Genomic DNA, 13,747 nt, shown 5'->3' on the forward strand with positions numbered 1-13,747 from the left:
CACCACACAAGTGTTATGAAAATAAACAGTATATTTATTAGAATCACAACAGCCCTGTACTCTTTATGAGGACAGGGTACTAAGCACAGAACAAAACTCTTAGGAAAATACTTCAAGTGCACAATCAATACAAGTGCCCGAGGGCACGGAAAGTTTAGTGGTCTCGAGCGGACCCGATAAGGCAAGTCGGAAGCGAGGGACTCGGGACCCTTAAGTAAGGAGGCTATGCAGGCACCGAAATGCCGAAGTTACCTAGCCACTAGGGCTGCGGCTGCACCAGTCTTACAGGCGTCGGGGGTCTTTGCTGACGAGACAGGAGCCGGAAGGAAGGAGTTGCTGGCCGGCGACCAGTGAAGAATAGTTCGTAGAGATCCAAGCCTGGATCAGAGATCGTTGATACCTGAAAGCAGAGGGGACCAAGTTCGTACTACTAGCCAGTAGTCAGAGGGTACCAGGAGGGCACCGGATGGCCGTCACCTCGACTAGGTGAGTGGGCGACGCTAGGCTCTGCAGTCTCACGGACCAGGAGGCGTTGTCGGCGACCAGGATGGAGGTGCGAGCTGTCCCACGAAGGTTGATGCTGTCGGCGTCGCTGGGCCCAGGATTGGGGCAACAAGCCTTGGCAGATTTCAGGGCCACGTGGTGGGCCTAAAATGGCGTCTAGAGTGGACCAGGAGTGTCCGGGGTGCTCCTCTCGTAAAAGGGAGCAAAGGCCGGTCTGGAGCAACCAGACCAGCAGTGGTGGTTGTCGGATGTCGTCAAGGAGGTCACAAGCCAGCGGCTAGTAACCGGACAACGTGCTGAGCGGCAAAGCAGAAGGGCCCCACGCAGATCGTGGAGATGCTGGGAGACTGCACTTCGATGCTGGAGCAGCTCAGGGTCGGGGCTTCTCGGACCCCAGAGCACTCACCAGAGGATTCCTTCGGTGATCGTGCTGGTTTAAGAAAGCGTGCAGGTTTTGATGATGGCCGGTCCCTCGAGGTCTCGTCGCACCCACAGATCTCAGCTGAGCTGACGATGTGGGTAGAGGTCAGAGGTGCCAGGGAAGCCGGTTCTCGTCGAGCTGGGTCGTCAGATTCCTGAGGAAGGACTTGCAGCAAACCGCAGAGTTCTTAGATGGTGCCTGCGGATGCAGGGTGACTACTCCTTAGCCACAAGGGAGAAATCTTGAGAAGAGTCTCGAATGTCCTTTCGTAGAAAGTAGTTGTTGATTCAAAGATGATCTGATTTGGAAGGGTCCCCGCTCCTGCCTTTATCCTAAAGAAAGGGGTGGGTACATGACTAGGTCCTGCCCTAGGGGTGGGACCAGGAAGGGGGGTAGTTACACCCCTCTCCCCTGCCGGACTTTCCCCAGGTCAGGGGCTGCGCGCCCCTGGAACTGGTTCTAGCCGGCAGATGCGTAGTGAGCACCGGGGTGCCACTCCGCAGTCACCTTCCTGCAAAGCCCTACCTACCCAGAATACACAAAACCATGTCTGGGAGGGTGCGAACACCGCCCCTGACAGGAAACCCTTTGTCCAAGCTCTCCTCGCTGGAAGGACTCCCAGCAGCAGGAGGTCAGACTCGTGTCTGTGGTGGCAGCATCCATTTTGTGGAGCTGAGGCTTCAGTTAACTTTAACCGGGGTTCACAGTTACGTACATGTCATGTCCCTCTAGAAGGGCGGAATGCTAACCTCGTCGCCAGAATTGGTGAGGGGGCAGCATCCCGATTCGTATGACACCTTACTCGACATGTCTTGATAACGCTATACCGAAGTTACCGATATGATACGCGTTATCATGGAACAGCCGTTGGGTCTTGGTTCCGCAAGCTGCAACCGGGCTCGGCTCGTGCCAGAGCCCAATTCACACGATTCCACGCACTCTGCCTTCAGGATTGTCAAGGCCTGCCAAAGGAGTGACTGATAGGAACTCGGGTGTCCATGTTAAGGTTAGATATAGGGATACTATACCTACAGCAACGAGCGAATACGCCACGTTGCCCCAGCTGTCGTGCAGCCAGTTGTGTCAGTTTTAGATGGCCATCCAGGGGTGGCATAATACATGCTTCAGCTCCTGGTAGGCCCTGGGTACACCGATGCCCTGAGTTACAGGGTCTGACAGGGTGGCCCAGTTCCAATTGGGTAATGCACCTAAGGTACACACATCAATTTAGCGAGAGAACAGCTAGGCTGTGGGTCTGATTGGCAGGCCCACAGCCCGAGAAAGTCGTAAACCAGTGAAATAAAAGCAAAAAGTCCGGGTGATCATAGGATTGCAGACCCTACTCTCCTACATGACCCCCCCCCCAAACGTTGGGACAATAAACTAACCTTGACCAGGTGAGTCTTCTTGTTCTAAGTGGAAATACCTGGAGAGCCCATCTGCATTGCCATGATCAGTGCCAGGTCTATGCTCCACTGTGAAGTCCATCCCCTGTAGGGAAATGGACCACCTAAGCAGTTTGGGGTTTTCACCCTTCATCTGATTTAGCCATAGGAGGGGCTTATGGTCGGTCTGAATCTTGAAATGAGTGCCAAACAAGTATGGCCTCAGTTTCTTCAGGGCCCACACCACAGAGAAGGCCTCCCTCTCTATAGCTGACCAATTTTTCTCTCTGGGGGTCAGCCGTCTGCTTATAAAAGCAATGGGCTGGTCATTACCATCAAAATTCAGTTGAGATAGAACAGCTCCCACACCCAACTCAGAAGCATCTGTTTGGACAATGAATGGTTTGGAGTAGTCTGGACTCTTGAGGATAGGTGCCGTGCACATGGCCTGTTTTAGGTCATCGAATGCTTTTTGACAGCTCGCTGTCCACTGAACCTTTTTTGGCATTTTCTTACTCGTCAGTTCATTAAGCGGAGTCACAATCGATCCGTAATTTCTGACGAACTTTCGGTAGTAACCAGTCAGGCCCAAGAAAGCTCGAACCTGAGTCTGGGTGGTTGGAGGAGCCCAGTCCCTGATTGACTGTATCTTGCTCTCCAGTGGTTGAACTTGGCCTCCACCGACAAGGTGGCCCAAGTATACAACCTGTGTCTGCCCTATCTGGCACTTGGTAGCCTTGATAGTGAGACCTGCTGCTTGCAGAGCCTCTAACACTTTCCGCAGGTGGACCAGGTGATCCTCCCAGGTGGAGCTAAAGACAGCGATATCGTCAAGATACGCCGCACAGAAGTCATCCAGCCCAGTGAGAACGTGATTCACCAACCGTTGGAAGGTGGCAGGTGCATTTTTCAAACCAAAGGGCATCACCACGAACTGATAATGCCCACCAGGGGTAGAAAATGCGGTCTTAGGCTTGGCGTCCTCAGCTAACCTGATTTGCCAATACCCAGCTGTCAGGTGAAACGTACTTAAGTAGTTGGCCGAAGCCAATCTATCGATAAGCTCGTCTGCCCTTGGTATTGGGTGGGCATCAGTCTTAGTGACCGCATTGAGACCCCTGTAGTCTACGCAGAACCTCATCTCTTTCTTACCGCTCGGGGTGTGAGGTTTCGGCACTAGAACTACGGGACTAGCCCAAGGGCTATCCGAGGGTTCAATGACTCCCAGCTCCAACATTTTCTGCACTTCACTTTTGATGCAGTCTCTAACGTGATCGGGCTGCCTGTAGATTTTACTCTTGACGGGCAAGCTGTCACCAGTGTCAACCTCATGGGTACACCAATTGGTCTGACTGGGTGTTAGAGAGAACATATGCCGGAAGGATTGAAGAACCTGTTTACAATCCTCCTGTTGATGTTCGGAGAGGCTGCCACAAAAGACAACACCGTCTACCGATCCATCGTCAGGATTCTGAGTGAGCAGGTCGGGGAGAGGGTCACTCTCCTCCTCCTGTCCCTCATCTATGGCCATGAGCAAACTCATGTCCTTCCTGTCGACATATGCTTTGAGCCTGTTGACATGGAGCACCCTGTGGGGGCTCCGGGGAGTTCCAAGGTCCACCAGGTAGGTGACCTCTCCCTTTTTCTCCAGGATGGTGTAGGGCCCGGACCATTTGTCCTTGAGTGCTGCTGGGGCCACTGGCTCCAACACCCACACCTTCTGTCCGGGCTGATAAACAGTCAAGACAGCCTTTTGGTCATGCCAAGCTTTTTGGAGTTCTTGGCTGGCCTTAAGGTTTTCGGATGCCTTCTCCATGTACTCAGCCATCCGCGAGCGGAGACCAAGCACATAGTCCACTATGCTGGTTGCAGGCTTTTTGAGAGGTCTCTCCCATCCTTCCTTCACCAAACCCAGGGGTCCTCTTACAGGATGCCCGTACAAAAGTTCAAAAGGGCTGTAGCCAACCCCCTTCTGTGGGACTTCTCTGTAAGCGAATAAAAGGCAGGGAATCAGGACGTCCCATCTACGCCGGAGCTTTTCAGGTAGTCCATAAATCATCCCTTTCAGGGTCCTGTTGAATCGCTCAACAAGCCCATTGAATTGTGGATGATAGGGTGTAGTGAACTTGTAGTTGACACCACATTCCTTCCACATAGCAGTTAAGTAGCTCGACATGAAGTTTGCACCTCTGTCGGAGACGACCTCCTTAGGGAAGCCCACTCTGGAGAATACTCCAACTAGGGCTCTTGCCACCACAGGGGCTGTAGTGGTCCTAAGAGGAATAGCTTCAGGATACCTGGTGGCATGATCCACTACCACCAGTATAAACTTGTGCCCTGATGCTGTTGGTGGTTCCATTGGACCGACAATGTCAATCCCCACCCGTTCAAAGGGCACCCCCACCACAGGCATTGGTATAAGGGGGGCCTTTGTCGTGCCACCTGACTTACCACTGGCTTGGCAAGTGACACAGGAGCGGCAAAACTCCTTGGTATCTTCGTTCATGTGAGGCCAGTGAAAGTGTGAGACAAGCCTGTCCCACGTCTTCGTCTGGCCTAAGTGTCCAGCTAAGGGAATCTCGGGGCCAAGGTAAGGAGGAAACCACGCTGAGACAAGGGGATAACCAGCCTCCTGGTCATGCCAGGCTTGGGGTCTCTTGCCTCAGTGTACAGGAGTCCATCTTCCCAGTATACCTTGTGGGTACCTGTGGCGTTCCCAGCAGCCTCAGCAGCAGCTTGCTGTCTGAGGGGTTCAAGGGAAGGGCAGTCTAACTGGTCCTTCCCCAGGTCTTCTCGTGTGGGTCCCCCTGAGCCCAGAAACTCAACTTGATCAAGTTCGAGTTCTTTAGGTTCAGTTTCCCGCAATTCCTGGAGGTCAGCCTCCTCTGAGACTTGATCCTCGACCTGGGGCAAGGGGGAAGGCGCTGCCTTAACCAGACTGCTCTTCTTCTTGGGAGGTGTCTGGTCCGTTGTTCCAGGATCCAGCACCTGTTCAGTGGGGCATCGTCTGACCTGTGACCTGGTCACGGCAAACACATGTGCTGGCAAGCCTAACATCTCCATGTGAGTCCGGTGCTCCACTTCTGACCATTGCGATGACTCCAAATCATTGCCCAACAAACAATCCACTGGGAGGTCTGAACTAACAACAACCTTTTTCTGGCCATTTACCCCTCCCCAGGAGAAAGTAACAATCGCCAAACTATGACTGGTAGTGACGTTGCTGGCATTGGTCACCAGGAAATCTGTACCTGGCATGATCTGTCCAGGGTCCACAAAGTTAGGCGTCACCATGGTGACGCTGGCACCCGTGTCCCTATAGGCCTGAGCCATTCTTCCATTGATCAAAGGTGTCTGTCGGTATTTGCCCAAGGTATTGGGACTGACATCAGGGGATATATCCACATCCCCCGTACAGACAAGGACAGCTTGAGTGAGCGTACCAACTAAGTTGTCACACCCCTCAGAACCCAAGGTTAACCCAACTAGTCCCTTGGGAGGCGCACTACTACTGCTGGCTGTACTAGGGGGCACAGGTGCCTTAGGGGCTGCAGTAGCAGGAGTCTGCCCTCCTTTCTTGGTGCACTCCCTAAACCAGTGAGTTTTACTTTTGCAGTATTGGCACCACCTTTTCGATTGGCCTTCTTGATTCTTCTTTTTCTGGGAAGCCTGACCCCCCCCCCCTTTGGGTTGTTGGGGACCTGTCGAAGACTTCTGGTCAGTTTGTTCCCCTTTCGAATCTTTACCCTTCTGGTCTGCTTTCTTCTGACCACCCTGGTTCTGGCCCTGGTTCTGCTTAACCCTTGTTCTGACCCATCTGTCTGCCTTCTTCCCCAATTCTTGGGGAGAGGTCAGATCCGAGTCGACAAGGTGCTGATGCAACAACTGGTTCTGACAATTGTTTAAAATCTGTTCTCGCATGATCAAATTATACAATCCTGTGTAATCAGTAACCTTACTGCCCAGCAACCAGCCCTCCAAAGCCTTAGTGGCACAATCAACGAAATCAGACCAGTCCTGAGACTGAGTTTTCTGGGTATCCCTGAACAGCAACCTGTACTGCTCAGTGGTTAGGCCGAACCCATCAATCAGTGTGTTCTTCAGGACCTGGTAATTGTTAGCATCCTCGACTCTAGTAGTGAGGAGCTTATCTCTACCTTTACCTTCAAAGTAGAGCCACAAGATAGCTGCCCACTGACTCTGGGGGACGCACTGGACAGTGCAGGCCCGCTCCAAAGTAGTAATCCATTAGTGGATGTCGTCCCCTTGCTTAAAGGGGGGCACTATCTTATTCAGGTGCTTAGTGTCTAAACTCCTGGGTTCCCGTGGGGGAATGCTGCCACCAGTGGGAATTGTCCCACTCAATTCTTGCTCTCTAGCAAAGGCGAGTCTCTCTTTGGCTAGGGCAAGTTCTTCCCTTTCGATCCGCAGATTGACTTCCCGCTCCTTTGCTTCGTACACTCTCCTCTGAGGGGATGTCATCCCTCTTCGAGCAGAGCCTCGAGAGCCATTGGTTCGAACGGATCTATTAGAGCCTCTCGACAGAGACCTAACTCGTCCATTCCCAATGTTAAGCTGGCCTGAGAGAGGCCCCAGGAGTCTCCTGGTACCATTCTCGTGCCGGCTTAAGTTGTCCTGGGTTAGCTGGCTAACTATGACTGGACCTTTGTCTGCCTCGTCCCCAGATGTCTCTGGCTCCTCGTCCTCCTCTTCACCTTCTGCGGAGAGATGGATAAGGTCAGGGTCACCTCGGGTTCCCTCGAGGGGGGGCATATCCACTTCTGGATGAGAAGGGTCGGTGTTACCCTCCCTCCTTGCATCATAAGTCTCCAAGAGACCAATCAGAAACGGAATGGTAGGGTTTGCACCCTGTTTTAGCTTCCGAGATGTACAGATCTGTCGCATCTCTTGGAAGCTAAGTGCAGCATATCTGGAGGTGACCTGTGGAAGGTCGACTGACACAAGGGGAGGCTCAGAGTTTCCTCCTTTGTCTGACATGCTGCTTCTAGTGTGGTGTAAGTGATGCACCTACCTACACTATGTGTTTACCTACTGATCCCTTGCTAAGAGTTGTAGCCAAGGTGTGCTAAGCCTTGAGGAGCTACAACAGCTGGTTCAGTAGAACTCAGAGTATTCTAAGCTAAGTTATATGTACCTGAAGTACTTATGCGATCTTTCACAAGATATTCTTAGGATACGCGTGGTAGAACAACAGCAAGCTCAAATCCCAACCGCTGCTCACCAATGTGAGAAGTTGGCCCGATATGCAGTGTTCACTATTCCAGCGACCACTATGCATCGGTCCAAACGACCCTTATGGTGATTGGTTGTAAGTCAACCTTAGACCAGCTATCCTAGTAGCGTGGATACGAGCAGTCTTCGGGCTAAACTCTAGAGGGCGTGTTAAGCCAGCTGTTATACCATCACATACCCCTTGAACATCAAGTGAAAGGACACCACACAAGTGTTATGAAAATAAACAGTATATTTATTAGAATCACAACAGCCCTGTACTCTTTATGAGGACAGGGTACTAAGCACAGAACAAAACTCTTAGGAAAATACTTCAAGTGCACAATCAATACAAGTGCCCGAGGGCACGGAAAGTTTAGTGGTCTCGGGCGGACCCGATAAGGCAAGTCGGAAGCGAGGGACTCGGGACCCTTAAGTAAGGAGGCTATGCGGGCACCGAAATGCCGGAGTTACCTAGCCACAAGGGCTGCGGCTGCACCAGTCTTACAGGCGTCGGGGGTCTTTGCTGACGAGCCAGGAGCCGGAAGGAAGGAGTTGCTGGCCGGCGACCAGTGTAGAATAGTTCGTAGAGATCCAAGCCTGGATCAGAGATCGTTGATACCTGAAAGCAGAGGGGACCAAGTTCGTACTACTAGCCAGTAGTCAGAGGGTACCAGGAGGGCACCGGATGGCCGTCACCTCGACTAGGTGAGTGGGCGACGCTAGGCTCTGCAGTCTCACGGACCAGGAGGCGTTGTCGGCGACCAGGATGGAGGTGCGAGCTGTCCCACGAAGGTTGATGCTGTCGGCGTCGCTGGGCCCAGGATTGGGGCAACAAGCCTTGGCAGATTTCAGGGCCACGTGGTGGGCCTAAAATGGCGTCTTGAGTGGACCAGGAGGGTCCGGGGTGCTCCTCTCGTAAAAGGGAGCAAAGGCCGGTCTGGAGCAACCAGAACAGCAGCGGTGGTTGTCGGATGTCGTCAAGGAGGTCACAAGCCAGCGGCTAGTAACCGGACAACGTGCTGAGCGGCAAAGCAGAAGGGCCCCACGCAGATCGTGGAGATGCTGGGAGACTGCACTTCGATGCTGGAGCGGCTCAGGGTCGGGGCTTCTCGGACCCCAGAGCACTCACCAGAGGATTCCTTCGGTGATCGTGCTGGTTTAAGAAAGCGTGCAGGTTTTGATGATGGCCGGTCCCTCGAGGTCTCGTCGCACCCACAGATCTCAGCTGAGCTGGCGATGTGGGTAGAGGTCAGAGGTGCCAGGGAAGCCGGTTCTCGTCGAGCTGGGTCGTCGGATTCCTGAGGAAGGACTTGCAGCAAACCGCAGAGTTCTTAGATGGTGCCTGCGGATGCAGGGTGACTACTCCTTAGCCACAAGGGAGAAATCTTGAGAAGAGTCTCGAATGTCCTTTCGTAGAAAGTAGTTCTTGATTCAAAGATGATCTGATTTGGAAGGGTCCCCGCTCCTGCCTTTATCCTAAAGAAAGGGGTGGGTACATGACTAGGTCCTGCCCTAGGGGTGGGACCAGGAAGGGGGGTAGTTACACCCCTCTCCCCTGCCGGACTTTCCCCAGGTCAGAGGCTGCGCGCCCCTGGAACTGGTTCTAGCCGGCAGATGCATAGTGAGCACCGGGGTGCCACTCCGCAGTCACCTTCCTGCAAAGCCCTACCTACCCAGAATACACAAAACCCTGTCTGGGAGGGTGCGAACACCGCCCCTGACAGGAAACCCTTTGTCCAAGCTCTCCTCGCTGGAAGGACTCCCAGCAGCAGGAGGTCAGACTCGTGTCTGTGGTGGCAGCATCCATTTTGTGGAGCTGAGGCTTCAGTTAGCTTTAACCGGGGTTCACAGTTACGTACATGTCGTGTCCCTCTAGAAGGGCGGAATGCTAACCTCGTCGCCAGAATTGGTGAGGGGGCAGCATCCCGATTCGTATGACACCTTACTCGACATGTCTTGATAACGCTATACCGAAGTTACCGATATGATACGCGTTATCATGGAACAGCCGTTGGGTCTTGGTTCCGCAAGCTGCAACCGGGCTCGGCTCGTGCCAGAGCCCAATTCACACGATTCCACGCACTCTGCCTTCAGGATTGTGAAGGCCTGCCATAGGAGTGACTGATAGGAACTCGGGTGTCCATGTTAAGGTTAGATATAGGGATACTATACCTACAGCAACGAGAGAATACGCCATGTTGCCCCAGGTGTCGTGCAGCCAGTTGTGTCAGTTTTAGATGGCCATCCAGGGGTGGCATAATACATGCTTCAGCTCCTTGTAGGCCCTGGGTACACCGATGCCCTGAGTTACAGGGTCTGACAGGGTGGCCCAGTTCCAATTGGGTAATGCACCTAAGGTACACACATCAATTTAGCGAGAGAACAGCTAGGCTGTGGGTCTGATTGGCAGGCCCACAGCCCGAGAAAGTCGTAAACCAGTGAAACAAAAGCAAAAAGTCCGGGTGATCATAGGATTGCAGACCCTACTCTCCTACAGTTACCATCAGTCATTGTTCACCAGGGAGCCTGAGCAGCTGCACACAGGAACTGCTGAACTATGAAACATGGCCTCCTTTGTCTGCTGCTGTTACAGGTGAGTGACTTTCACCCCAATGCTCTTGTCGCATGTCACTCAAATGCACTGCATAACAGAAGCTCTCAATTTCTCTGGAACTCAATAACAAAGAGGAAGCTCTGAAATGCAAAATTAAATAATGTTTGTGATCTTTACAGTCCACGTCTCGTCTTTAATGTATTCATGTTTAAATGCTATCTGTAACTGGGATTGAAGCGCAGAGTGCGTTTTTTTGAGGAATGAGTATGGCAGGACATTTTCTTTTACTTCATAACAGAGATTCTGTTTTCCAAACAGTGAATACAGCGGGGGAGACGGCATTGAGCATGGCAAAGAAGAACAAAATGTCTGAGTGTGAGGATCTGGTATGTATACTCTGCTGCAGCGGATGTGCTAAGGGAGGGCCTGGCAAAGCTGTATGGTAGCACAGTACTTGTACAAAGCTGCGAGTCTGGTGAGGAGTCGATCAGAACTCTGGCTTTACAAGTATTCAACCACATAATGATTGGCTTTGTCACAGCATGGGTGCTGTGTCATGAAGGTATACAGTAACATTAGAACCCTCAGCCTTTCTCACTGTGAAACACGTAATATTTGGCAGTGTTTGATGCTATCACAGTGCACTGCACCTGGCACACATGGGGCATTTAAGCCAGTGGGGCACACCTGGGTCATGTCCTTGGAGCTGTCTGGGGAAGAGGGCACACTGCATGCGGCATGCTTCCTCATGGAAGAAGATCATGTCGGTCTTTGCAAGAAGCCAAGTGACACTAAAGTGTGTGTGGATGTGTTGAAACAGTTGACATGTAATCAATGCCCCAGGAAGGCATGCTGATGGACGGAGCACTGAAACTTTTCAGACACTCACCCCAAGTCATAGATCTGGGTTAAATGCATCATCGTTCTTCTGCTCACTTAGCCACCCCAATTTGGACCCAGCCACATGCAAATCAGTCTAGACCCTCCTCCTCATGGAAACAGTCTAGCCCGAACTGCCAAGCCATGTCCTCCCTGGACCGGGAACTGGCATCCTGGGATCGGTTTCGGAGCATTACACCTCATCAGCCAGGCTAGCTTGAATCCAGCGGCGCAGTGAGCACAGGACTCACGTGTGGTCATACCCTTCCCACTTTGGGCGACAAAAACAAAAGGAACAAATGATGGACGGAATGCTGTACAATGCAAACATTCACCCCCAGTCACAAAGATCTGGGTATAACCCATTGTCCTTTTGCTCACCACGCTACCCCAGTTTGGACCCAGCCATATGGAAATCAGTCTTGGACCTGCTCCCCATGGAAGCAATCCAGCCAGAACTGCCAAGCGAGGTCCTCCCTGGACCAGAAACCAGCATCTTGGGACTAAGCAGCTAGTGTGAAAGGGTTTGCATTGTGCCTGTGGGAGGCAGGTCTATGTGCACATTTGTGTCGGTGCCAGACACTCAAGCAGTTGAGAATGTCTCAGAATGCATAGCTGGGAGGAGAGGCACGTGCAGCTCTTCACCAGTCCAGTATATGTCTGAAACCCAATGTGTGCTGTCACATTCAGACATTAAAGGGAGTGATCTAGCCATGCACTGAGGTACTACTGGTGACAAAGAAGGTGCAAACGGATAAAAATGAAAGATAGAGGAGTCTGCTGTGCCCTGTGACCAAGCTTTGCTTTCATGCTTATTTTGGTGACCCTTGTGGAGGATATATATCTTATAGCTTTATGCCATGTTTGATTGTGCTATCAGCGGTTTCTGTATTTTCTGTGGTACCTAACGTCGCAAGTCAAAATTCTTTACTTCGAAGAAATAAATTCACATACACATTTTCAGACTCATAAATAATACATTTTGGAATCATAAAATCTATCGTGTCAACTGATCTATAAATGTGAAAATTGTAGATGTTGATCTAGTTTGTAAGATTTTTCCTTAATTCTTACATTGTTCTATATCCCTCTTGTCGTTGTACTGACTGTCTGAGGAAGTTTCTGACCTGTGTAAAAGGAATGTTATGACTCCTAGTAGGGTGTTGCCTGGGCTGTGAGTAGTAAATCCTGGCAGGTGAACTCCTGCTTGGAGACCCCTGGGATTGCAGCAAGTTATTGCTTATGTGTGTGAGTGTGAGCAACAGTATTTCTTAGTATAGGATGGAGCGCACATATACTATAAACTGGAGACACTGGGTTCTGCGCGTTCTTGCGCACATAGGATGGCGTGATCTTACGTGCGTCCATTTCTCACTCCTGGATTGCTCTCTTGCAGCTGGAGCAGGTGCAGTCTGGGAAGTTCAACAGTCAAGTGCACGTGGATTACAACTGGGACATGCAGTCCGACAGCACCTCCTTCGACAGCGAGGATGACTTGGATGAAAAGGTGGGTCTGTGGAAGATGTTATCCTTCTCCGACTTAAGTATATGGTGGGTGGAATTCAAACAGGTTTTGAGTCAGTGTGAAAGATGAGCGGTTCTGCTGCCGGTTTATAGTCCTGCCATGACCTGCACTTTTAGGGGCACACACGACTTTGTAAAGCTATTAAAGTGCCTTAGATAACAAGATCATGTATGCTGTGTCTCCCTGGCAGCAGCACAGATGGTAGGAAGGGAGTCATTAATATACTTGAATTTTTAGGTCTGGCTTGACAGTCCATTCATAAGCTGACCTAATTATTATTATTATTGTTTTTTTGTATAGCGCATAGCTACCCGAGGGCGTCCCAGCGCTAGCGACTAGACAGAACAGTTAAATTATTAAGTGGATTGATTAAATAACCAGCTCTTGAGCAGTTTCCGGAATGGAAGATGAAGAGGTTCGCCACGGATAAAAGGGGGCAGCGTGTTCAGAGTCTGGCCACATTGTGGGTAAATGATCTGCCTCCACTTCTAGACCTTTTTATTTTCAGTGTGACTGCCAGATGGAGGTTGGAAGAGCGAAGGAATTTCCTAGGATGGTAAGGGGTGATGAGAGGTCTGGTAATGGCTGGTCCCAAACCCCAATAGGTCCTATGACCTATACATAGGGCCTTAAATGTAACTCTCTCCGAGACCGGTAGCCAATGAAGAGTTCTAAGGGCTTGTTTGGCCGACTTATTTTTTGGTACCCCCAGCAGTAGTCTAGCTGCACAATTCTAATGACAATGCCCATGCTTGTCTTTTTCGTAGGTGTCGGACCTTAACCAATATAATATTCTAGATGGCCGCTAGATGTCACTGCTTCATCAGTCTGGTTTGACCCATTGAGGGCCACAGCCTGTGCCACACTGAGACTAGCCACTGCACGTCACTTTTGCATCATTGCCTTTCTTCTTCTTCCAAGACTTCAGGAAGCACCTCGCAGTTTAAAAAAAAATGTTATTGTTTGATTAGTCATTACTAAAGTGTGTACTTAATCTAAGAAGGGTGTTAGAGCATTTTACAAAAGAGGTAGTAGTACAGAGGGTAAAAGACAGATAAAACATACTGAATGAAAACATGGGTTACAAGCACCACATATGTACAAGACATTGCATGACAGTGAAGGTGCATAAATAAAATGCCCTTTAAAGGGGTAGGAAAAGTTGGTGGTATATTAGATATTTTGATGAGGCATTAATTACACGTGGTTCTTAAATATAGGCGTATGGCATCATTCAGTGTTTT

At 50.9% G+C, this 13,747-nt stretch overlaps 1 protein-coding gene across 2 annotated transcripts in view; it reads left to right on the forward strand.

Annotated features, from left to right (window-relative positions):
• ASAP3 (ArfGAP with SH3 domain, ankyrin repeat and PH domain 3) overlaps positions 1-13,747 on the forward strand; it is a 398,324-nt gene that overhangs the window by 314,328 nt on the left and 70,249 nt on the right. For both annotated transcript variants that reach the window (XM_086957571.1, XM_086957572.1), the window contains 2 exons: positions 10,418-10,485; positions 12,375-12,485. In XM_086957571.1, the coding sequence (XP_086813697.1) occupies positions 10,418-10,485; positions 12,375-12,485 (179 nt within the window). The remainder of the gene's footprint in view (positions 1-10,417; positions 10,486-12,374; positions 12,486-13,747) is intronic.

The sequence above is a fragment of the Lissotriton vulgaris genome, chromosome 2_1 (genome assembly GCF_964263255.1).
Source record: "Lissotriton vulgaris chromosome 2_1, aLisVul1.2, whole genome shotgun sequence".
NCBI classification, from domain to species: domain Eukaryota; kingdom Metazoa; phylum Chordata; class Amphibia; order Caudata; family Salamandridae; genus Lissotriton; species Lissotriton vulgaris.